Source organism: Erythrolamprus reginae, chromosome 4, assembly GCF_031021105.1.
Source record: "Erythrolamprus reginae isolate rEryReg1 chromosome 4, rEryReg1.hap1, whole genome shotgun sequence".
NCBI lineage: Eukaryota > Metazoa > Chordata > Lepidosauria > Squamata > Dipsadidae > Erythrolamprus > Erythrolamprus reginae.
Genome location: NC_091953.1, coordinates 27576203 through 27601585, shown reverse-complemented (window position 1 = coordinate 27601585; position 25383 = coordinate 27576203). Strand labels below are relative to the sequence as shown.

The 25383-nt window shown below is 38.0% G+C and overlaps 1 protein-coding gene across 5 annotated transcripts in view; it reads right to left on the bottom strand.

Annotated features, from left to right (window-relative positions):
* FRY (FRY microtubule binding protein) overlaps positions 1-25383 on the bottom strand; it is a 232999-nt gene that overhangs the window by 45039 nt on the left and 162577 nt on the right. For all 5 annotated transcript variants that reach the window (XM_070749879.1, XM_070749876.1, XM_070749877.1 and 2 more), the window contains 13 exons: positions 24047-24201; positions 21098-21197; positions 19399-19570; positions 18249-18505; positions 17731-17877; positions 16433-16601; positions 13792-13882; positions 12292-12374; positions 10514-10664; positions 7079-7182; positions 4964-5149; positions 3405-3603; positions 1550-1671 (listed from right to left, as the gene is read on the bottom strand). In XM_070749879.1, the coding sequence (XP_070605980.1) occupies positions 1550-1671; positions 3405-3603; positions 4964-5149; positions 7079-7182; positions 10514-10664; positions 12292-12374; positions 13792-13882; positions 16433-16601; positions 17731-17877; positions 18249-18505; positions 19399-19570; positions 21098-21197; positions 24047-24201 (1936 nt within the window). The remainder of the gene's footprint in view (positions 1-1549; positions 1672-3404; positions 3604-4963; positions 5150-7078; positions 7183-10513; positions 10665-12291; positions 12375-13791; positions 13883-16432; positions 16602-17730; positions 17878-18248; positions 18506-19398; positions 19571-21097; positions 21198-24046; positions 24202-25383) is intronic.

Sequence of the window (25383 nt, the reverse complement as noted above, 5' to 3'; positions counted from 1 at the left end):
ATATAGGAGATAATTAGGACATGAGTGACTGAAACAAAGTTTTATTGATCCAGGAAAGGGCATAACTAGTTTACAACATGAAGTTGAGCAAAGGCCACAACTGCCACCTGCTTCTCGAGCAGGAGTTATGAGTCCAGGAGGAACCTGCAATCATACAGTAGATCCATCGGGGGCAGTGCAACCCCATCCAGGACCAATGATGTTAGCTCCCAGATACAGAGTAACTTATACACAGCCAATCTATCTTACTACTGTTCAGCTGCAGCCTGTTTGTACCCTATCCAATTCCCCACAGCCTCTATGCACCACAAAAGATGGTTTATAGCATAATTCAATTCACCCGGGATGGAGATATATACCTGCAATATACCCTCTCTTCCTGACTAGGTGGGATGGGACCTTTCTATACTGGGTATCATCAGAATACTGATGGCACCTCCTCTTACGGTGATGGATGATCTTACCCAGTAGTTTCATGTAGATGTTAAAAAGGAGACAAGAGAGCAATGAACTTACAAATCAAGGACTGCAAATATACAACAACAATTTATTAACAGCGATTGGGACCAGCTCCATCAGAAAGAGGAGAACCAGCACAACTGTCCCCTCTCTCCAAGCTCCTAAAATTGATCAAAAGAATACCATGGTTGACGAAATCTACCAAGAGGTCAAGAAGATGCAGGATGGATGTACTACCTCCATCCTGCTCCTGCCAGAGGTCATCCAAAAATGTGACCAATGCTGTTTCATTCCCTATCCGGATCTGAAACCTGACTTGAAGGGCCCAAATAATCCAAATAATTAGAGCTGAAGCACAATCATTACTCAACATCTTCCCTAGAAAAGAGAGATGGGAGACTCGATGAAAATTATCAAGAGTGATAAAAGTCCAGTGATGGCTTCTTGTAAAGGGGATGTACAAACACCTCTTTAAATGGTGCCAAGAATCTAATTCTCTCTGTCAAGAATGAATAATCCATCCCTAGGATCTACCCATATGTCACCTCTGTGGTGCTTCAATCAACCAGAAGGGGCATGGATATGAATCATAGGTGGCCATGCTGCTTGAAGACTATCCATTTTCTCATCACCAACCAAATCAAACCGATGCCAGATAAGACTGTTCCCCAGGCACCTCCAATGTACCATGCAGTACATTGAAGAAATGCCTTTAAAACTCTTTAGAGCTTTATGTCCTCTTTAGTGAAGAATTCAATGGATTTATTTAACAAGGTATTCAAGGGTATTGCAAATTTTGTCTCTAAGGAATGCTGGAAAAATCCCTCATCTGAATCCTGAGAAAATCAATTTCCAAATAGGAAATCAATAAAGCAATACAACTAAAATCAATTTTCTACGCTCAAATCATTTTCTATAATTTGTGGCAGTGCTCAAATCATAAAAACAAATCTATATGCCATTGTTTATTTTATTTTTACTAGTGATTGTGAGCAACAATTATTGTGAAAATTGGATTTTGTCCAGCAAAATAAAATTTGGGAAAATTGTTTGTTAAGTAAAGGTGTTATAAAATCAATTGGTTTAGTACCTGATTTTGAATCTTTAAAGACAGACACAACATGACGCAAGAAATTGGTAAGCTGTTCTGCACTTTTTGTATTCTGGTTTTTGGGTGTGATATCTTCATGGCACCAGAGCGGACCAAATGCTCTTAAAAATCAGAAAATTGATATATTTTATTTTGAGATAACAATAAATCATTTTAAATAGCATACCACAATAACACAGTTCACATACATCCTCCTTCAGATGAAGACTGCAAGCCTGTGATGGCGAACCTAAGGCACGCCTGCCACAGGTGGCACGCGGAGCCATATTGGCATCGGACCAGAATACCTCCAGAACCGTCTTCTGCTGCATGAATCCCAACGACTGATTAGGTCCCACAGAGTTGGCCTCCTCCGGGTCCCGTTGACTAAACAATGTCGGCTGGCAGGCCCCAGGGGGAGAGCCTTCTCTGTGGCGGCCCCAGCCCTTTGGAATCAACTCCCCCAGAGATTAGAACCACCCCCACACTCCTTGCCTTTCATAAATTGCTAAAGACCCACCTATGTCGCCAGGCATGGGGGAACTAAGATACCCCCAGGTATATATAGTTAATGCATGGAATTATTTTGTTGTATGGTTTTAATGTGGGGTTTTAGATGTTTTTAATATTAGATTTGTTATATTGTATTATTTGTTGTGAGCCGCTCCGAGTCCACGGAGAGGGGCGGCATACAAATCTAATAAATTATTATTATTAAATTATTATTAATTATTAATTATATTTGAGGACACGCGAAGCATTGCCTTATGTCAGCTCAAGCATACATGCATACACTAGCCAGCTGACTTTCAACTGTTTTTGCTCTACCCAGGCTTCAGGAAAGCCTGGTGATGGCAAAAAAACAGGCCAAACGGAAGTTCACTTCTCAACTTCCAGTTGGACCGTTTTTTGCTCTCCCCAGGTTTTAGGAGGCTTTCTTGAACTCTGGGGACAGTGAAAACTATTCATTCACTGGCACCCAAGCCAAAAAAGGTTCGCCATCATTGTTCTATAGACACAGTTTTGGAAAAGGAAGACATCATTTTGATACTCTTATTAAGAGCAAATGATCATATGAAAAGTTCTGAATTATGTTACCCTCATGCTAAATACTAAGAAGGAAGAGCTTTACAGTCACTATATGATCATAATAGAAAGCAGAAGAATACTCCCTTGAGGTGATGTTCTTTCATTGAACTATGGCTCTTTCTTTGTTTATTCTCACTAAAACTTGCTGTATTATCAGGACAGTTAGGTAAGCCTTGTAATTGTTCTAAGAGACTATTGATGTGCACAATGTATAAATATGTTTATCCCATTTTAATAAGTCTAAGATGAAGATGACAGTTTTAGCCTCTGATGCAAAAATATTTCTCATTTTAGCTAGCTATGAAAAATAAAAATAAAAGATTAATTCAAGAGTCTGCTTTGAATTTCAATTGGGAATGAAGCATTTGAGTGACAGTGCCAATTTTTATTTCATAGAGTGATGCTACATTTTTAAAGAAGCGATCTGCCAGCCAAAAAAGAATTATTATATGTATTCTTCTCTCCACAACTTGAAATAAATTGCTCCAAGCAAATTAAATGCTTTTTACATCAGTTTCCTACACCGGCTTAATACTAATATTCATTTCTGGCTAAGATTAGAAAGAGGGAACCCTCATTGGCATTTGCAAAAACTGCCTGTTATTTGTAAAGCAGAAAATGAGACATCGTGCCTATGTTGTTATACCCAAGAAACCTGTTAACGAAGGATACTTTTTTCATGAATTATAAATTATACAAATTCTTTTAAACGCACACAATACTGCTTTTAAGAAGTAAAATGGGATATTAATTCTGCCTCGATTACCTGGTAGTTAGAAACTCTATTAGTTTGTTTGCCTTTTCATTTGTCTCCATAGTTGGGCCAATGTCTTCTATCTCCTGGGTGATTTGTGGGAGATTTCCACTGCTTCCTCCAAGGCTGATGCTGGAAGAAGTGGAGCTAGAGCTGAGCCCAGAATCCGGCACAAGGGAAGACTGATACTCCCGCAAAAAGTCAAAACCACCTAGCAAAAATGTGTAAAAAAATCTATATAAACACAGAAGTCATATTTTGTTACATTACAGTCACTGTGAGATAGGTCACATAAGTACAAACATATATTTTTTCTTAAACATATGAAAATATGTCACTGAAGAAAAATCTAATATAGATAGATCCAATCGGAACTTAATACAGTGGTACCTCATCATACGAACTTAATTGGTTCCAGGAGGAGGTTCGTAAGGTGAAAAGTTCGTAAGATGAAACAATGTTTCCCATAGGAATCAATGTAAAAGCAAATAATGCGTGCAAATCCTTCCGGAAAATCCTAAACTTTAGAAGGGAGGCGAACAGAGGGCAGGGAGGAGCAGCTAAAGGGGGCGGGTGGAAGAAGCAAGGCTAGGCTAAAGGGTGAGTGGGAAGGAAGAAAGGCAAGGGGGGCGCCCCTCCCTTTTCTTTTTTCAAAAGACACCGTTTCAGTGCCTTTGCAAGCATGCAAAATCTTTACTCCTCCAAGCTGCCCCCCCTTTTTCTTTCTTAAAAAGACACCGTTTCAGTGCCTTTGCAAGCATGCAAAATCTTTACTCCTCCAAGCTGCCCCCCCTTTTTCTTTCTTAAAAAGACACCGTTTCAGTGCCTTTGCAAGCATGCAAAATCTTTACTCCTCCAAGCTGCCCCTCCCTTTTCTTTCTTAAAAAGACACCGTTTCAGTGCCTTTGCAAGCATGCAAAATCTTTACTCCTCCAAGCTGCCCCACCCTTTTCTTTCTTAAAAAGACACCATTTCAGTGCCTTTGCAAGCATGCAAAATCTTTACTCCTCCAAGCTGCCCCCCCTTTTTCTTTCTTAAAAAGACACCGTTTCAGTGCCTTTGCAAGCATGCAAAATCTTTACTCCTCCAAGCTGCCCCTCCCTTTTCTTTCTTAAAAAGACACCATTTCAGTGCCTTTGCAAGCATGCAAAATCTTTACTCCTCCAAGCTGCCCCACCCTTTTCTTTCTTAAAAAGACACCGTTTCAGTGCCTTTGCAAGCATGCAAAATCTTTACTCCTCCAAGCTGCCCCTTCCTTTTCTTTCTTCAAAAAAGGGGGAAAAAAGAAACCCCTTCATCCCAGCAGCAGCTGCTTGGATTCGTAAGGTGAAAATAGTTCGGAAGAAGAGGCAAAAAAATCTTAAACACCGGGTTCATATCTTGAAAAGTTCGTTAGAAGAGGCGTTCATAAGATGAGGTACCGCTATACTAAAACAGAATATGTGTCTAAAATGTGCAGAAAAGGAATCTTTATTATATCCATTCTTTTCTATGTTGAGCACTATAAAGTTATGAAAGTGATGACAGCCAAGCAAAATTGAAACAAAGCCAAAGAACTGGTGTTTGAATACCTGTATAGAAAAATTCAGGCAAATGCACAGGCTGGACTGTGAGCGTCTTGGTTTCATTCATCTCTCTAGTTTGAAGAAGCATTGAGGCTATGGCTTGAAAGTTGCTGTTGCATGACAACACAATCAGAAGATGGAGCAACAGCTTCTTGCTATGCTCAAAGACTTCTGGACGATAATGATCAAGGCCTAAAGAAAACGATCAGGAAGCCTGATTAATTAAGAAGCACAAAAAGTTCATATGCTAGAAAAAGGAAAACGTATTTGAAGAGCCTTTTATTTCGGAAAACCCAAAATATAATTTTATTCTTGTTTATACAGTTTACATGATTTTCGTATATTCTAAAAATAAAAGCTGCAACCTTTCATTAGATTAATCTACTGGTTTAACGATGGACGAATGCATTATTGGGAGACCTGATTGGTTGGGTTGGAGATCACTCTGGAATTATTATTTGACTGATTGCTAAGAATTAATTTGGTACATAATTAAAAAGTTAATTAGCATTAGAGCCAAAACATTTAGTTATATTAATCAATTTGTAATAAAGTATTAACACGTTTGAATAAATCTTGACTCCTGTACATGGGCAGGCATAACTAAATTCTATAGTAGTAATTTGTCACTGTATTTTCTGGGGTTTTTCAAAGATATAGTTTACAGCACTGAAATTCCATAGACATCTCCCATTACATTACAGCAAGCATTAGAGGAATTCCACATCTAATACTCCAGTCTTTGAAGACAGTACTTCACATGACCCATCATCCTAGCAACAACCAAAAATTTAACTCAAACAATAAACATTACACAATCTAAGACTACAATGCTAAACATTAGAGAGAGAGAAAAACAATTGAATCCAGTGATAGGTAAACATAAAAAAATCTCACAAGACAATCGGTTAATTGAGAGGTTATCAAATTGGATTACAACGACGGTGGAGTTGTGACCAAATTTGAGGGATTTACATTTACTCTGCTTTGCCTAGATATAGATGACCTTTGCTAAGTTGGCACTATGTTTGCAAACTTTTCTTTAATAATCTTTGCAACAGTTCCTATCATATCCCCAATCTGTTCTGTGGCATCATTCAAGGGCAGGATTGAGGTATTCCTGTCTAATCTCATTGCCTCTTTCTTCCAAAGATGGCTATTTGGGATTTCTTCCTGGAAGGCATCATGCCAAGTCTTGGTACTGAACTTGGATATGTGCTCCAGGCAGCCTGAGTGCTTTGTCTTGCTTATTTTTGCAGAAGAATGAAGCCTCATGACAGGAAGCTTATAGCACTGTCAGAATGTAGTCTGCCAATTTAATTCTTGGAGAAATGTCATTCGAATTCATATACAGTAGTACTTCTAGATACGGGCTGCTCCACATGCGAGTATTCCAAGTTATGAGCCACGACGGGAGCGAAATTTCTGTTCCACACCCGAGCTCAAATTCGGGATACGAGCCGAGCTTCCACTAGGTGGCGCAAGAATCCTTGATTCTGGTTATCTCGGCGGGGAAAAACAAAGTCTAAAGCCATTTGTTCCAGATATGAGTTGATCGACATACGAGCTCCGTTCTGGAACGAATTAAACTCATATCTAGAGGTACTACTGTATTATTTTAGTGATTTATATCACTTTCAAACTCTGAACATCCCAAGAACCAGTTAATAGTCTGAATAGTATTTCAGGCACTCAATGGTGACTATTTAATAATTTCCCACCGACAGTATAATGTGACGGATGCCATTTTAGAATCAAAGTATAAAAGAAAACTAACTTACCATAATGAAAAGTCAGAGAAATTTCTACCTTTACCCCCCATATGGAATGTACGGTTTTTAATTCTAAAAGGACATTATTGTGGGTATTTCTGTCCAAAAGTCTCTCTCATAATTTATTGCCATTTTTTTCCATAAAATGTAATACTTTTATTTGAGGGAAAAAGTACTCTATTAGGGGATATGAGTGGGCTGGTAGGAATAACACAAAGGAGTACAAAAATAATAATTGGGCCAAGAATGAATGAGAATAATTGTTTAGTGAGGAGATGCATTGAAAAGTTTTGTTAACATAAACAAACTCAATTTCCACTTAAATTTTTGTTTAGTCATTATTTCTTACCTAAAAACAGAGCATGCAACAGCAATGGAAGATGAAGAGCCCAGTCTTCTCTTACACTATGATCTACCACCATTTCAGTCATGAAGATAACAGCAATATTGCATCTAACAAGAAAAGTAAAATTAAGCAATTCAAAAATTGCAATAAGAAGTAGGGAAAAAAGCAGAAAACACGAAGAAGCTGATCACAAAAGACTAAGAATAGGACAGGTAGGTGGCAATTTCTAAGCTATAGTAAAAGTAAAGGAAATAGAAGGATGGTTAATATGAGAAAAGGCACTGATAATTATGTATTTTGCCTTAAATGCATGTCAGTGATTTTTGTCTGCAGTATATTAAGAAAATATTCTCTCCATATTTGGTCCCTCACAATTTCCCACATCTGAAAGGTTAGAGAACTTTGTGGAATAAATTTCGTAGAAGTACAAGAGAAGTACAAGAGGTTAAATGACCCGTTGGTAATGACTTTTAAAGCCCTACATGGCATTGGACCAGAATACCTCCGGAACCGCCTTCTACCGCACGAATCCCAGCAGCCGATAAGGTCCCATAGAGTTGGCCTTCTCCGGGTCCCGTCGACCAAACAATGTCGTTTGGCGGGCCCTAGGGGAAGAGCCTTCTCTGTGGCGGCCCTGGCTCTCTGGAACCAACTCCCCACGGAGATTAGAACGGCCCCAACCCTCCTTGTCTTTCGCAAGTTACTCAAGACCCACCTGTATTGCCAGGGATGGGGGAACTAAAACATCTCCCCCATGCTTTTTATATTTCATGTTTGGTATGTATGTGCTGTATGGTTTTTAGTTGTTGGGGTTTTTATATATTTTTTATTATTAGATTTGTCCCATTGTTACACTGTTTCTTATTACTGTTGTGAGCCGCCCCAAGTCTTCGGAGAGGGGCAGCATACAAATCTAATTAATAATAATAATAATAACAACAACAACAATAATAATAAATGAGAAAAGGAGAAAGTCAAAATGCTATGTCTCAAACGTGTTTCGCTTCTCATGCAAGAAACTTCTTCAGCTCTGAGGCACCCTTGTTAGTGCCAAAATACCCCCTCCCTTCCAACTTTAGGGCTGAAAAAGCTTTTTGGATGAGAAGTGAAGTGTCTTCAAAAAGAAAACAGGAAAAAGCATTTTTGGGGAACAACCATGACCTGGATGACTTAGAATCTCCACAGTCAAAATGCTATGGCAAAATAAAAGTACTCTTTTGCAGGATCTGTTTCAAAATATTTTTTTGGCATTTCGGGAGTCATATTGGGAGAAACACAGAGATATGTATATATTGAAATTCAATACACCAATCACTGAAAATGTAATTTTCAATGTGACTGATCTGTCGAAATCTCACAAAGGTCTGTTTTAAGTACAATGTATGATACCTAAACTTAATTACCAGTAATTTATATCATCTTATCTGAGGGCAGTATTTCTTTATGTTCAGAATACAATTGATCAAACCATATTCATGTGGCAAAATGGATTTATAATTGGAACAGATTCATGAAAATACTGTCTCATAACCTGCAAAGTTGCAGTCTTAAACTTAAAAAGAAGGAAAAATAAAAAGAAGTCAATTAAAATAATGTTTTCATCTCTATTACAAATATAATTTGTAAAGAGAAATAATAACCATGCTATTGGAAGAGAAAAGCAAACACAAGTTTTTACTAAAGTTCAATTGTTTTTAATTTTATTTATTGCCCAAGCCACATGCTGATCTGGCCTGTTGGATAGTATTTATAAAGGAATAAAGATATTTGTAAGGAATTGAATACTTTGCTGAACTTCAAGGAATGAGTTTTGTTTTGTTCTAATGATGATTAAACAATTTTCAAACAAAAGGTAGATGAAGACAACAAAAGAAACAATAACTAAAGTGGAACAGATTTTAAATGATTGTTCTGTTTATACTCAGAAGATAAGATACAATGTTTGTGGGTGTTCTGTTTAAATCAGTGGTCCCCAACGTTTTTTCCACCAGGGACCAGTTTCAGCAAGACAATTTTTCTATGGCCCAGTGGGGGCGGAAAGGGGCGTGGTTGGGGGCGGGATTAAGCATGGGGGTGCTGGTCCTCCCCGCCCCTCTTTCCCGCCATCGTCCTGTGGCCGGCAGAACCTGCCTCCCGAGGCCTCTTGCCCGGCGGGAGGCGAAGCGCTGGAGGGAGGGGGTGGCGGCATGAGGGCCGGCAGCTGCTGACTCCACGGACCAGTGCAACATGCCCCACGGCCCGGTACTGGTCCGCGGCCCGGTGGTTGGGGACCCCTGGTTTAAATTGTATGAGTAAGTAACTGCTTTATTTACTCATACAATTTAAACAGAACGCCCATAACCAGTAGTGGGCCACTAGCCGGAACGCTAAATTGCACTCGTCATTTCGGCTCATAAGTGCTTGCGGGGCCAGTGCGATTTTGCTTCTGCACCTGTGGAGGTAGCAAAATCGCATGCAGGTGTGCCCGTGTTTCGGCGAGTTTTTTTGCTTCCACGCATGCCGAAACACGGGTGCACCTGTGGCTCCGTGCACGGTTTTGCTACCTCCACAGATACAGAAGCAAAATCACCTGGCCCTGCAAGCACTTACGATCCGTGCCGGCGAGCGCAATTTAGCATTCCAGCTAGTAGACCACTGCTGCCCATAACCAATGTATCTTCTGGATATAGAATATACAGCCCCTGACCTATCCATATAATTTCTAATATATTATAATATCCAAAAAGCACCCAAAGTGTTGGTAATGACCTTTAAAGCCCTACATGGCATTGGGCCAGAATACATCCGGAACCGCCTTCTACCGCACGAATCCCAGCGGCCGATAAGGTCCCACAGAGTTGGCCTTCTCCAGGTTCCATCGACCAAACAATGTCATTTGGTGGGCCCCAGGGGAAGAGCCTTCTGGCCCTCTGGAATCAACTCCCCCCAGAGATTAGAACGGCCCCCACCCTCCTTGTCTTTCGCAAACTACTCAAGACCCACCTTTGTCACCAGGCATGGGGGAGTTAAGATATTTCTTCCCCTAGGCCATTACAAGTTATGCACGGTATGTTTGTGTGTATGTTTGGTTTTTATAATTAGGGTTTTTAGTTGTTTTATTAAATTGGATTGTTACATGTTGTTTTTACCATTGTTGTTAGCCGCCCCGAGTCTGCGGAGAGGGGCGGCATACAAATCCAATAAATAAACAAATAAATTTACTTTGAAGGACTGAAACATTTGCTAACACCCACTCTATGGACTTCATGATGTAACTGATCATAGCTTTTATGGCTTCCAAGCAGAGGCCAAAATCATAGTGCAGTCCCCAAGATTAAAAAAATGTCTACTTACTATGTCAGACAAATTTTAGAACTCTTAAGATAGAATGAACAATTAGATGAACCGGTTAAAATATGTTAGGAATCTGGATTTTTAAAATACCCGTATTGTGCTTACCTATGGAGGGGTCCCCGTGGTGTAATTGTTTCTGGAAGGTAGTCAACAAGTGGTGCCCAGCACCCTCCATTAAATGGCATTGGCAAAGGTTGTGGCTGTTTCATTTCCACAATATTCAGAAGCCAACTTGTGTACGGAGAAATGGGATCATCTGTGCAGAAATATTTATTACTTTTCTACATTGTCCATCCTTTTTGGAGCAGTGTTCCAGTAAATGAAGATCAGAGAAACAATGCAGTGCAAATATCAAATCTTATATGATAGTTAAAAGAAAATAATATATGTCTTTTGGTGGATATTAATTACCGTATTTTTCAGAGTATAAGATGCACCCCCCCCCCAAAAGAGGCTGAAAATTTGGGTGCACCTTATACTCCAAATGTAGCTCTCTCTCTTTTTTTTTGAAGCTTTTTTTCCAGCCCTAACCAGGTGCTAACAATCTTCCTGGCTTGCAGGTTTGTTTTCATTGCTATTCCCTCTGAAAAAGTTTTTTTTCCCATCCCTAATGAGTGCTAACGATCTTCAAGACTTGCAGGGTTTTTCCATTGTTACTCCGAATATTTTTTTTTCCAGGCCTAAGTCTTTGCAAGCTTGTTTTCATTGCTATTCCCTCCAAAAAAGATTTTTTTCCCGGCCCCAACCAGGGGATAAAATAATGTGCCGAAGCTCACCAGACTAAGGATTCTAACCAGATGAATACCAGTTAGAGTCCCCTCCCCATTCCCCCCTCACCTCCCACCCCCAAATAAGGTGCATTTTATACTCTGGTGCGTCTTATGCTCCGAAAAATACATTAATTCATTCATCCAACTTACATGTTGCTCATTCTCCCTGACCATAGGTGGCTTACAATAATTAAAAATCAATAAAGATATTAAAACAGTAAGCAATAGTAACATTAATTAAGAACAAGAAAGGTAAGGAAGCAAGATGCACAAGGGTAGGGGAGTGGGGTCTTAGTCTGTTAACCACCTCCAGAATAATGTGTCCTCATTGGGACTCTTTTCCTTGACCCTGCCAGGTACAACTATTTGTCTCATGGTGTCTGCAGCATATAGATATTCATATATACAATGCCCAGGATAGGTGGTCAGCAAGTCATATAGGGTTTTAAAGCAGCACTTTAAATACATCCAGAAAAAAGCAGTGCAGTTAGAAGATATTGGCACAATAGGACCACAAATGTCATCAACAACACTGCACTTACTAGACCAGTGTTTCCCAACTTTGGCAACTTGAAGAGATCTGGACCTCAACTCCCAGAATTTCCCAGCCAGCAAATGCTGGCTGGGGAATTCTGGGAGTTGAAGTCCAGATCTCTTCAAGTTGCCAAGGTTGGGAAACACTGTACTAGACTATTAAATTAGGTTAATACAAAGTGTTTTAAATCATCAAGATAATAGTGTGCATGGAACAACCAGTTTTGGCTGATTGGCAGTGATGGGCTCCTACGGGTATAGTCAGGTACTCAGTACTGGTAGCAAAATTTTGGTCAGGTACACAGTACAAGTAGCAAAAATTTTTATTTTTTTTATTTTTTTCCCTTCTGGGCTCTGGGTATGTTTTTTCCTATCACAGTAAATGAGGTTGAATGTGTATAATTTTAGAAGAGCTGTGAGTGCGTGCGTGTGTGTGTACATACACATAGAGTTTATATAGTAGATAATGTATATTTTTGTGTGCCTGTGTGTAATATGTATGTACACATATGGCATATATACACAGAATTAAATAACACAATTCACAAAAATTAATATGAATCAAATATTAAGACATACTTTTATCATCGTCGTAGGATCCTCCAGAGCTATTGCTGTATCTTGATTCTAGTCGGTTATGTGCTCTGATCACATTACTAAACCTTGCAAATGGGAAAAAACCCCACAAAAAACCCTATTTAAAATCTTAATACATGCTCAGTTTATAATAGCATTATATATCTTGGTGGATGGATAAAAATGTACCCATTCTTGTTTTAAATCCATCTCTCAATTTTTTTTCACCTCTAATATCCATTAGGACTGTGCTCATATTAGTTTAGATTTTTTCCAAACAAAATGTTAGGTTAAAAAAATGTGTATCATTTTTATCTAAAATTTCTGCCTCCATAAATCAGTCTAGAAAGTTTAATCATTTCCAAAAGGATATAACTACCCTGTGGCTGAAAATTTTTGAATTTCAAAAATGAAAAAAGCTTAGTTACTAGCAGAAAGCAGAACTTCTAAAAATGAAAAATATGTATTAAAAATATAATAATAATAATAATAATAATAATAATAATAATAATAATTTATTAGATTTGTATGCCGCCCCTCTCCGAAGACTCGGGGCGGCTCACAACAACGATAAAAACAATATTATACTGGCACAAATCTAATATTTAAAAAAAGGGGAAAAAAGAAAGCTTTTCTATAAGCAATGTTTAGGCACAATACAACTGAGACATTTACAGGTAAACATCTTTTTAAACGTTAAAGCCTGTTTTATAGAATTGTAGAAACATAGAAACATAGAAGACTGACGGCAGAAAAAGACCTCATGGTCCATCTAGTCTGCCCTTATACTATTTCCTGTATTTTATCTTACAATGGATATATGTTTATCCCAGGCATGTTTAAATTCAGTTACTGTGGATTTACTAACCACGTCTGCTGGAAGTTTGTTCCAAGGATCTACTACTCTTTCAGTAGATCCTTGGAAGCTCCAGATAGTAAAAGTAGCTTTATTAGGGAAATTTGTAGCCTTGAAATATTAACAACAAAAGTCTGGGTTTGTTTTCTTCCTCCCATGAATACTTCCATGCCCTCTTTCTGCCATAATATTTGTCTGCATCAAATATCTGTATTTGCTCTTCCTCCCACTCACTCACTCCTTGCTAGGTCAGCCTGAACCAAAATTTTCTCTGGCTTCCTTTCAGTAACTAAGGTAACCTTTTTCTTTGGACTCACACACTAAAACCTCATAATGAGAACTAGGCGCAAATACTTGTTCACTATATAGACAATCAACCTGAATATTAGAAAATACACGTTACCCTTAGTCAAAGCCCATCCACAGTTTTAATCATGAACATATTAACCAAAACCAGCTCTAAGCTGTAATTACATGAAAATCAAGTTTATGTGTATTCCAAGTTCGTCTTTAATTGTTAATCTCAGAACAAAACCACAGATCATAAGATTGTGGTTAATGAGGGTTACCAATACTCAAATTAGAGAACTACTAAGCATTTCCAGTCCAACAAAAGGAAGAAAAAGTCTGAGATGTTTATTACAAACCTGTCATCTGTCTCTTTTAAAATCCTATTGTCTTCAATGTCTGGAAAACTATCTTGGCCAGCTACAACAGTATTACTGCTTGATGTAGTTCCTATACATGTAAAACCAAAAGTATTATAGTACTTTTAAAAATAATCATTTTGAAACCACATAAATACATAAACATACATCCAACCCAATGTATAACTCAACAATCAGCAAGCAACCACTATATTTATTGGCTTATAACATGTTGAGTCATTTAATAAATTAATATATTGCATTTATATTGCATATTATTTCTTTCCATCTCTCTCATATATGCAACTATTTCCAAATTATGAACTGCTGGAATAGATCAGAGAAAACATCTTTTGACCCCCATCCTTAAATTATTTCAATATTCTTCCCTATCATAGATTCTTATGATGATGATGGTGATATGATGATTATATAATTTTAGGCATATATGATTAAAACATATTTCATGCTCAACATACAAGAATAGGCATACATATATAATGCATGTTATAATTAATATAATATATATAGTTATAATTAATATAACTAATTAAGCAATCCAGATCAAATAGCTGTACTGCATGAACTTTCCAGAATCTTGGAACAGGACCTAAGGGTTAACCCAGTGTTTCCCAACCTTGGCAACTTGAAGATATTTGGACTTCAACTCCCAGAAGTCCGCAGCCAGCAGATGCTGGCTGGGGAATTCTGGGAGTTGAAGTCCAAATATCTTCAAGTTGCCAAGGTTGGGAAACACTGGGTTAACATAATGGCAAAGTGCAGTCTGAATAAACTTAGCTGAAAGCATTTGTCTGTGATTATTTTATCCTATACTCTCTCTTCTATTCTTTCTCTAATTCTATTTCCTAAGGGGCATGTATAAGTGCACTATAGTGCCTTCCGACCCCTGTCCTATTGTCTCTCCTATATCCCATATATCGTCTCTTCTATCCCTATATCTTCTATTCTCTCATTGATTATTTTATCCTATACTCTCTCTTCTATTCTTTCTCTAATTCTATTTCCTCAAAGGGGTCCTCTATTACCTTCATTGTGTATTATTGTGTATTGGACAAAATAAATAAATAAATAAAAATAAATAAATAAATTACAATAGATCTAGGGCTAGCTTATGAATATAAAAAAAACTATATCAAGTCTTCAGTCAAAAAACTTTGCCATTTATTCTGAGAAGCATTAAATCTGACAGCAAATAAAAGTAAATATAAATATACATTCTTTGTTCTATAAATATCAAATGTTGGATTCAAACTTATTTAAAGTAGGCCCATTGTGATCAAGAATATTTAACGTAGTTGTTGAAAGTTGATTTCAAAGAGTGCACTCTATTCTACTGTAACTGTGAGGCAGGGATGGGTTTTAACTTACCTCACTGCCAGTTCACTTCCTCCTGCACCGTGTGGCCGCGATGTGTGGCCGCACATGTGCATGCGCAGTGTTGAAAATTCTACACCCACCCCAAAAAACCCAAAACAATATGGCAGCGCATGCGCAATGCCAAGAATTCCAAAAAAGAGGAGGAAAACCCAAAAACAAGATGGCGGCGCAGGCACCATGCTGAAAATTCCAAAAGAATTCTCCCTCAAAAGCCAAACACAATATAGCAGTGCATGCACAGTGCTGGAAACTCGGCTTCTGCGCATGCACAGAAGAACCACCCGCAAATTTATTTATTTATTTATTTTATTTATTTAATTGTATTTGTATGCCGCTTCTCTCCGAGGACTTGGGGCGGCTCATACCATGTTTCCCCAAAAATAAGACATACCCCGAAAGTAAGGCATGTCAGAGGTTTTGCAGAATTTGCTAATATAAGGCACCCCCCGAAAATAAGGCGTAGTCAAGTTTACATACGGTACGGTGGAAAAACATATGGTACCATTCAAAGCTGTTCATAGCGGTACCGCAATAATGTGGCGTCCCCTGCTGGCCCCTTCCATCTCTTTGTACCGTCCAGTATAGCAGACACAGTCTGCTGCTGTCTCACCGCCATTACAGTCTCCACTACAGTGTGTCGACTGTAGTTCATCTGGTGGCCGGAAGCTGCAATAGCGGGAGTATACTGTTATACCATATAAGTGCCATCGTTTGTGTGTGTAGGTGCCATACTGACAGGTACCGTACTGTAATCAGGGTACCGTACAGTACACTTTCTTTGGGGGTGTCAGCTTTTCTGCCTGTGAATTTGTCTTATTTGAGAAATATAAGGCACCCCCGAAAATAAGATGTAGCACAACTTTTGGAGCAAAAATTAATATAAGACAGTGTCTTATTTTCGGGGAAACACGATAGCATATATAAAAAACAGAGCGATAATGTTTTGCCCACCCCCAAAAAAGATGGCAGCATCAATGGACCGGCACTGATTGAATGGCTCTGTGACGTCATCAGCTGTTTGCTACCAGTTCAGGTGAACTGATCCGAACTGTGAGCAACGCACCTCTGTTGTGAGGGCTATAGCTACTCATTTATATCTTGATGAAATATTTTAGTCTGAGAAGCACCAAGTAAGATATAAGAGAGACAGTCAATGTAACACATGCAACTCTGTTCTGAAAGTTCCATATTTCTTTACAATGTCGTATCTCTTTCAATAAAAGTAGAAAGATTTAATTCTTACCAGAAGCAACAACTAAAGCTTTGTTGCTAGCAGTAAAACGATAAAATGGTGGATTGTCACAATGCTGAACTATGGGATTCACAGGATCTGTTTGCTGGAGCTCAAATAGAAGTTCTTCCATTGTTTGGATAGTATTGTTCCGACACAAATAGATGGCAACTTTTTTGATCTGAAGAAAAAGTAGCATTTAGCAGCTTTTATCTACAAAAAAAGGTAACGTGAAAATGTGCACAGTGGACATACAGATGATATTTTTGAATTATATGATAATAATATAAAATTATCTTCCTTGTATTACTTGGCTGCCAGATGGCAGAATAATCTGGAAAGTACCTGAATGGGGAAATACCATTTTGCCCAGAAACTAATGTGTCTAACAGCTATCCAGGATTAATCCCAGAATATGAAAACATACAGAAACGGGTTACAGATAGATTCTGTAATAGAAAAATAAAGGAATCACAACTATATTGTAAAATACGGTAATACCGTCACGTCATTGAACAACTTCTCATCACATAAGATAGAAATGGGGAGTAATTTATGCAAAGGGTTATAATATTGTTTTGAAGTTGATCTCCAAGGACGTCAGAGTACATATTGGCTTTAATTAATGGGATACAGCTATATTTTTGGCTAATTTTGGAGTGATCAGAGAGTTCACAAAAAGACTCATTAAAATTAAACAAAGGCATAGTTTCCTTCAGCTTGACAGGCAGCTGTGTGGATACAAATGTAATAAATAAGTAAATAAATACAATTTGAATTTAATTCTTGATGAGTTTATGGGCACATCTATATTATATTTTTGGCAATAAGGTAGAAGTGGTTTCTTGTTAAACTCTTCCAGGTATGTCTTTCCCAGGCTGATCCTACAGCTCTGTGTTTCCTAAAGGTCTCCCATCCAAATGCCAACAAGATTCATTCCACCCTAGTTAGCTTGAGATCAGTCAGATACAACCAGGTGCTATCCATAAGTTCAGCACACAAAGTTCACTAGAACTTTTAAAAGCTGTTTTTACAGCTTTTTTTTTGTTTAAACTGTAGTATCATCCAAAATTGGTAATTTGTGATCAAATGTTGACAATGCAGTTACTGAGGTTCTACCCTTGTTAAGTTTGGGGTTCCATATTTCACATGAAAATAAAGAGATGCTGAATATTTGGTATATTTTCTCCCATGTAGAGGAAATTTATTAACTTCAGTAGAATAAATTAATACAATTATTTCTGATACATTATTTTGAATATTGTTTTGTTCCATAAGAGTAATACAACTTTTTTTCCCAAAACACTTACGTAAGGTAAAAGAATTGTATCACTGCTAACCCCACATAAACTTATCAGAAACTGCAAAGTTATCCTCAGGTTGTTGCTCCATTTTTCATTATTAGCTAAAGCATTCCAGACATTCTCCATTTCTGGTCCAGGAACTTCATCTCCATACTAAACAAAAATATGAAAAATGAATGTGATCACAATACAGTGAGTAATTGCTAAAAAATAAGTGAAATATAAGACAAACTGAAAAATTATCAATGAGCTAAAGAGACACAGGAGAAATATCTTTTTTGTGCACAGAATCCATTTGAATGATAAAGGTCAAGCTACATTATTCCCTTGCTGGTATAAAATTGGAAAAAATACTGACAAATACATACTGACTGATATTTAATAATCAGACCTTTCCAATATATCATTATGTAGCATTGCACAGATAAAAAAGAATAATAATTATTTATGCAACTTTCAATCCTGGTCTAATACTATGCTATTACATTTCATATTTATAGAGTACTTAGTATTTTCTTGCTTACTTTGGCTGTCATATACATCAGATTATTAAGCACCAATGATGTGGCTTCTGGTGAGCCCCAGCCATTTCCCTTCAAGCCATATGAAACAGTCACTTCTCCATCCTTATCCTTTATTTCATCTTCAGGGGTGGTAGGACTTGAACCTGGGAGAAGAAGTCTGCTGTCTACTAGTTCAATGTTATGAAGCCAGGGTAGCAAGTAGGTGAGCATGATCTGACGCCCATTTGGATGAGTTGTTGGAAATCGTTGACTCACTTCTAAAATTGAAAACAAAAACCACTCTAGGATCTTAGCTTTAGGGGAAAGACAACGAAGCACTTAGTTCTGACAAATATATTTCTTCTGATCAAATGTCAAGAAAGTGAGTTCAACGTTTTTTATTGTAAAGACAGAAGTAGCACATATTTTATTTCCAGCAACTGACAGAGAAGCAGAGTCTTTGTGGAATAGTGATTTGATGTTATAATATGGGCAGGAAGATCCAGATTATGGATCTGCTCACTGGAAAGCTCACAGGGAGAGTTTGGGCCAGTCTCTCAACTTAATCAACTTAATCAAGTTTACTGTTTATTTACTTTTCCCTATTCAACCCATTATCAAACTTAGATAAGATAAATTTCACAAAGAAAGAACATCTAAAGACAAATGCATTAAGAGGAAAACATGAACTTTTAAATAGTTAGTCAAAGTTTCAAATATGTATATTAATTACAATGAAATAAAATAAGACAATAAAAATCCATTTGTTATTCAAGTAGAATAAGAATATTGGAATCATATCTTTAAATCAGTGTGTCCAAGCTATGGCACATGGGCTGCATGGAGCCCTTGACAGATAATATTGCAACCCCATAAGATCATAAACCTGATTTATATATATAAATATATATAAACTATATTATTTATTTTATATGAGGCCCAATTCTTCTCAATGAGGCCCAGGCAATCCAAAAGGCTGGACACCCATGCATTAGATTGGATTTAGTTATACTGTTTTTGGTACAAGAAAACATGCCCCCCTCCCAAAAAGATGTAAAATCATGTCCTATAGTTCTAAGAGTTTACATATATGATATGTTCACAGATCCACAAGAGGTTAATAAATCATCTTTCCACTACTAAAGCTAAAGATATAAATAGAAACTTGTACCTGAAAACAATGGAAGTGTCAGCTCAGGGTACATTCTTGCCAGTTCGTAGGACAGATGAGCTAATGAGACACTGTAAAGTGGTGGCAAAGGACCATGAGTCCCATAAAGAATACTGCCAGGTCTTCGCTCAGCTATTTTCTTGGAATAAATAAAAAGCTTTGTTTCCAAAATCTGGCAGAAGATTAAAAACAAATGGAAGTGATATAGATGATAAATGAATGACGGAGTATTTTAATTTTAATTTTAATGGATTATTCAGATTAATAGTTTCTGCCTATGCTTTTGTATCTGTTACCAAAAGTAAAAGTAGCAATAAGTATTAGGGTTACCATAGATTTGGTCCTCCTTCCCTTCTCCTCCCATAAGGAAAATAAAAGACACAATAAAGATATCAAAGTAAAAAAAGATGCAGACAAATGGCAGGGAGAAAATAATCTTCGTTCCCTCTATTGTAATTTTGTTCTTTTCTGAGAAATTGAAAAAAGTAGAGAGTTTTTCCTAATCATTTTCTCTCTAAAGCAGTGTTTCTCAACCTTGGCAAATTGAAGATATTTTGACTTCAACTCCCAGAATTCCCCAGCCAGTGAATGCTGGCTGGGGAATTCTGGGAGTTGAAGTCCAGATATCTTCAAGTTGCCAAGGTTGGGAAACACTGCTCTAAAGGATACATTATTGTTTCATACTATTATTTTGTTTACTGTTATTTTTTGATGTAAGCCACTTTGAATAATTTTAGAGGTGACAATCTCTAAATATTATAATTAGTAAATAAATCTCACAAATACTAAGATACCAAGCCTTTATTTCTCCAAATTACTTTTTTAAAATGTTTAAAGAAGAGATTCTAAAGAGATTAACATATGACAAGCTGTATGGCACAACTTTTAAATTACAGGGTAAGAAATAATTTTTTTCTTTCAAGGATCACTGACATCTATTTTCAAGAAAAGGGTAGGCCCAATCTCATCCTCACATACAGTATGTTTAGACTGTGTCATCAATGTACCTCGGTAACTATTCTGTAATGCAAGTTTCTCATAGCATAATCTTTAACATACTTCAAGCTCAGAACTGTGGCAGTTTCAACTCATCTTTAGCTCTTCCAGACCAAACATTTTTTCCCATAGATTCAATCTAATAAGTTTGATGGATGGATGATGTGGTTGCTTCACAATCAGAGAAGCAACTGCCCAGTTCTGGTTGGCTGCATGGAGCTCTTATAGGCACTAGATCCTCTCCACTATGCCAGAAACTGTTCTCTATGGCTACTTGGGCATAAATTGCAGGAGACTTTGGTTATCTGACTTCTTCAGAAACATGTCTTTCTAATGCCTGATTGTACTTTTCAATAATGCTTGCTGGTCTAAAGCAGAGCTCTTAGAAATATGAGTTTAGTAAAGTACACTGGAAGTGAATTTAAAAAACAGAGGGAATGACTGGTGGCTCTTTTCCCATTAATTGATAACATTTGAGAGATAAAATGAAGCCAAGGAAATCCACCAGTACTTTTCCTTTATTTATTCTGCATTAAATAACCAATAGATAATGTCCTGCTGAATGTAAAGCAAACGGAGAGGGGCGGCATATAAATCCAATAAATAGATAGACAGACAGACAGACAGACAGACCAACTAAATGTTTTTTTTGTTCTTCCGTATAGATTATAAGATTTTTTTAAAAAAAATATTTCATACATGCCTGCATAAGTTGCATGGAAATTTCATAAATCTCTCTGCTGGTGTCAGACGCTTTAAACAACACTAGATTTAAAAGAGTCACAATGTCAAAAGGGTAGTTCCTGAAATAGCAAACAAAAGTGATTGTTTGAGATTTTTAAGTTTAAATGAACGTTTTCTATTGTTTTCCACAAAATAATATATGCAAGGCAACAAACTCAATAACATAACAGTTATAGAAAACAATGAACTATTTCAAACAAAATGACAATGAATTCTCTTTCTTTTCCCAAAAGACAACTGTATAGCACTAGCACTTAAGACTTATATACTGCTTTAAAGCTCACTCTCTGAGCAGTTTACAATGTCAAGATATTGTCCCCAACAATCTGAGTCCTCATTTTACCAGTCTTGGAAAGATTGATTGTCCAAATGATTGGGTTGGCAATATATAAACAAGCCAACTATGTTTGTTTGTATGTATTAAGGTAATATAATTTTAAATGGATTACTGGGTTCCAATTGGGTAGGGTGATAACTTGACTGTGTTATTTATAAAAAGTAAATACTACTTGTACTTGAACGTGTATGACTGGATAATCACTCTTATCTCCTGAATATCTACTGCAAATCCCACATTTTCACTGTGCACTGTCCTTGATAACTCAAGGGTTGTTCTGCACACTCCTTAACAGAAAAGCAAGTCAACTTTGAGCTGGTTAGGATCAAACTCCAGGCTGTGGGCAGAGCAAACCTGCAGTATTGCATTCTAACTACTGTATCACCATGGTACAGTAATACCTCATGATACCAACTTAATTGGTGCAAGGAGGAGGTTCGTAAGACGAAAGGTTCGTAAGACGAAACATTGTTTCCCATAGGAAACAATGTAAAGTCAATTAATCCGTGCAACCAAAAAACCCCCGCAAAAACCCCGCTTTCGGCGACTGCTGGGAAGCTGCGCGGCTGTTTTAAAAGGTGACAGCCGGCCTGGGGGGCTTCCCAGCACCCCCCCCGAATCCGGGTTCGGGGTTCGGGGGGGTGCTGGCAAGCCCCCCAGGCCGGCTGCGACCTTTTAAAACAGCCGCGCCGCTTCCAGCTGTCTCCTGAAGCCGAACGCGGAAGTTCGGCTTTGGCGTTCGGCTTCAGGAGACAGCTGGGAAGCGGCGCGGCTGTTTTAAAAGGTCGCAGCCGGCCTGGGGGGCTTCCCAGCACCCCCCCGAACCCCGAACCCGGGGTTCAGAAAAATTTTGCCTCTTCTTACGAACTTTGTTCGAGTTACGAACCGGCGTTCGGGAGGCTTCTGGGAAGCCCCGCCGCCCGGCTGTCACCTTTTAAAACAGCCGCGCGGCTTCCCAGCAGTCTCCGAACGCCGGTTCGTAACTCGAAAAAAGTTCGTAAGAAGAGGCAAAATTTTTCTGAACCCCGGGTTCGTATCACGAGTTGTTCATAAGACGAGGAGTTCGTATCTTGAGGTACCACTGTATTTGACAAATAATTCCAAGTTATAAGAAAACAACATATTTACCACTATGTGTGTAAGTGTGCGTAAATATATGCACACACTATGTGTGTACATACAAAGGAGATTTTCAAACATTCTTAATTCATGCTGCTCCTAGGTTGTACAGTGGTACCTTGTCTTACGAACTTAATTCGTTCCATGATAAGGTTTGTAAGTAGAAAAGTTCGTAAGACGAAACAATATTTCCCATAGCAGTCAATGTAAAAGCGAATAATGCGTGCAATCCCAAAACACTCATTTTGCCTTGCGCCGCTGGGAATCCCGCCTCCGGACTTCCATTGCCAGCTGAAGCACCCATTCTTGCACTGCTGGGATTTCCCTGAGGCTCCCCTCGCTGGGATTCAAAGCAGTGCCGGCAAAAATAAAGGGAATTCCCCGGAGGCGGGGATTTCCAGGGAAAGGAGGCTCAGGGGAATCCCAGCGCTTCGGCTGGCAACGGAAGTCCAGAGGTGGGGCATTCCACCGGCGGTGGCTTGGGTTCGTAAGGTGAAAGTAGTTCAGAAGAAGAGGCAAAAAAATCTTAAACACTGGTTTCATATCTCAAAAAGTTCGTTAGAAGAGGCATTCGTAAGACGAGGTACCACTGTAGTTATTTTTTCATGACACCCTGGGGTAGCATTTTGTACTGTCCAACAAATGTTGCTGTTTCCCACAAAATATAAAATACACCACAGCCCATCTATAAGTTTACTGCCGCATCCTGGGATACCATGGTCCAGAATTTGGCAACTTTGGCGTATACTGTATCTAAATTACCAATACTGATACTTATAATGCCACATCTTCTGCGCTTGAGTCAGGATCTTAACAATAACAGTTTGCTTTCCTTCAACATTAAATCATTAAAGCAAAGCAATCTAAGTCATCAATTGCAATAAATAAATAACAGACTAGGTACCCAACAACTGGTGTTCCCTTTCTATATTTTTAACCTAAACAAGCTGATACAGAACAAACAGAAATTTAAAAAATGCTAAGAACTCTGCAGACAGAGCTGAAGATAAAAATGGAAAATGCCTTGCTTTCAAAACTGCATTACTATAATAATATTTTTGGGAATTTATTTTTAAAGTGTATAGAAAGAAAGAAAAATAACCCATTGGAAACATTTAACATTTGCATTGGTAATTTTAAGGAGTCAGATTGTGGAACCAAATAAATAATAAATCCAGATCCCTTGAAAATTATTTCATTTGTTAAAATGATGTCTGTTCTTAAGTATATATCACTACTTGCCAAGTTGATCAGTTAAAACAGCAGTGCACTTTGCAAGGGGTGTGTTTCTGTCTCTGTCATTATTTTAATGGGTATGCATGTATACAGTCCCATTAAAACACGAACATATAATTTAAGTCTATCCTTTTCAAATGTTCTAGGCTAATTTACATTTAATTTTTATACAGATCCTTGCAAGGACCACTTTTGTGCTTTGCTTATTGTTGATACCTGTTTCCACACACAGTTGCAATGGCTTTGAAGCATCCTGAAGCAAGCTGATAGGATCCAGTATAACAGCGATCTATAGCCCAATTAAAGAGGTTGACTTGGTCAGGATTCAACTCCAGCAACAAGACAACAACTTCACAGCCAAGCTGATGAACCTGAAAATGCAGAGAACAGGTAGGGGGTTTTTAAAACAAAAGTAACAAGTGTTTTATATCAACAACTGACAAAAGTTTATTGAGAACAATATTCTCTTGTGGGTGTTTGCCAAATTTAGGGTGCTGAAAACTTGACATTAAGAGGCAAGATTAAGTAACTCAGAGACAACACATGATGTTGGAACACCTCCATTATTTGTTATTGAAGAACGCTCACAATATTAAGCATACAGTAGTCCCTCGCTATACCGCGCTTCACCTATTGCGGCTTCACTTCATCGCGGGTTTTCAAGAAATATTAATGAGAAAAATCATTCGCGGATCTTTGCTGGTTCGCGGGTTTCTGAGGAAGTCAATCGTCAGATTTAAACAGCCCGCGGAACTCGATCGGCAGGTTTTTCAAAAAATATATATCTAAAATTGTAAATACTGTATTTAAATACTGTATCTAAAATAAATACTGTGTGGTAAGGGTTTATAAACACTTAAAACAATGAAAACCTACCAAACAATTACAATAGAAATACTTAAATAAGTACTATCAGTCGATAAATTCCCCATCGCGGATTTCACCTATCGCGGCCGGGTCTGGAACCTAACACCAGCGATAGGTGAGGGACTACTGTATTCTTTTTTAAACATTGTCTTGTTAAATGTTTCCTTTAATTCTTTCCAATCTTTTCATTATGTTTGTTCAGATTGCTCCCTCTTATTTCCTCACCTGCTCTAGTTTTATCTAATTTGGCACTATCCCTATCTACCCCTTTAATGCCATCCCTCCCCTTTTTAAAGCAATCTCTAGATAATCACTAAGAGAAGAAATGAGGCAGTTACCAAAACATTAATGATCCCAGGGAAATAAGTTTAAAAGAAACTTATTTTACTTGCGTGTTTTTGGACAAAAATAAAGTTGGCCTTCTCTGGGTCCCGTCGACTAAATAATGTCATTTGGCGGGTCCCAGGGGAAGAGCCTTCTCTGTGGCGGCCCCGACTCTCTGGAACCAGCTCCCCCCAGAGATTAGAACTGCCCCCACCCTCCTTGCCTTTCGTAAACTCCTTAAAACCCACCTTTGCCGCCAGGTATGGGGGAATTGAGATATCTCCCCCAGGCCTATACAATTTATGTATGGTATGTTTGTATGCATGTCTGCTTAATAATGGGGTTTTTAGAATGTTTTTAAA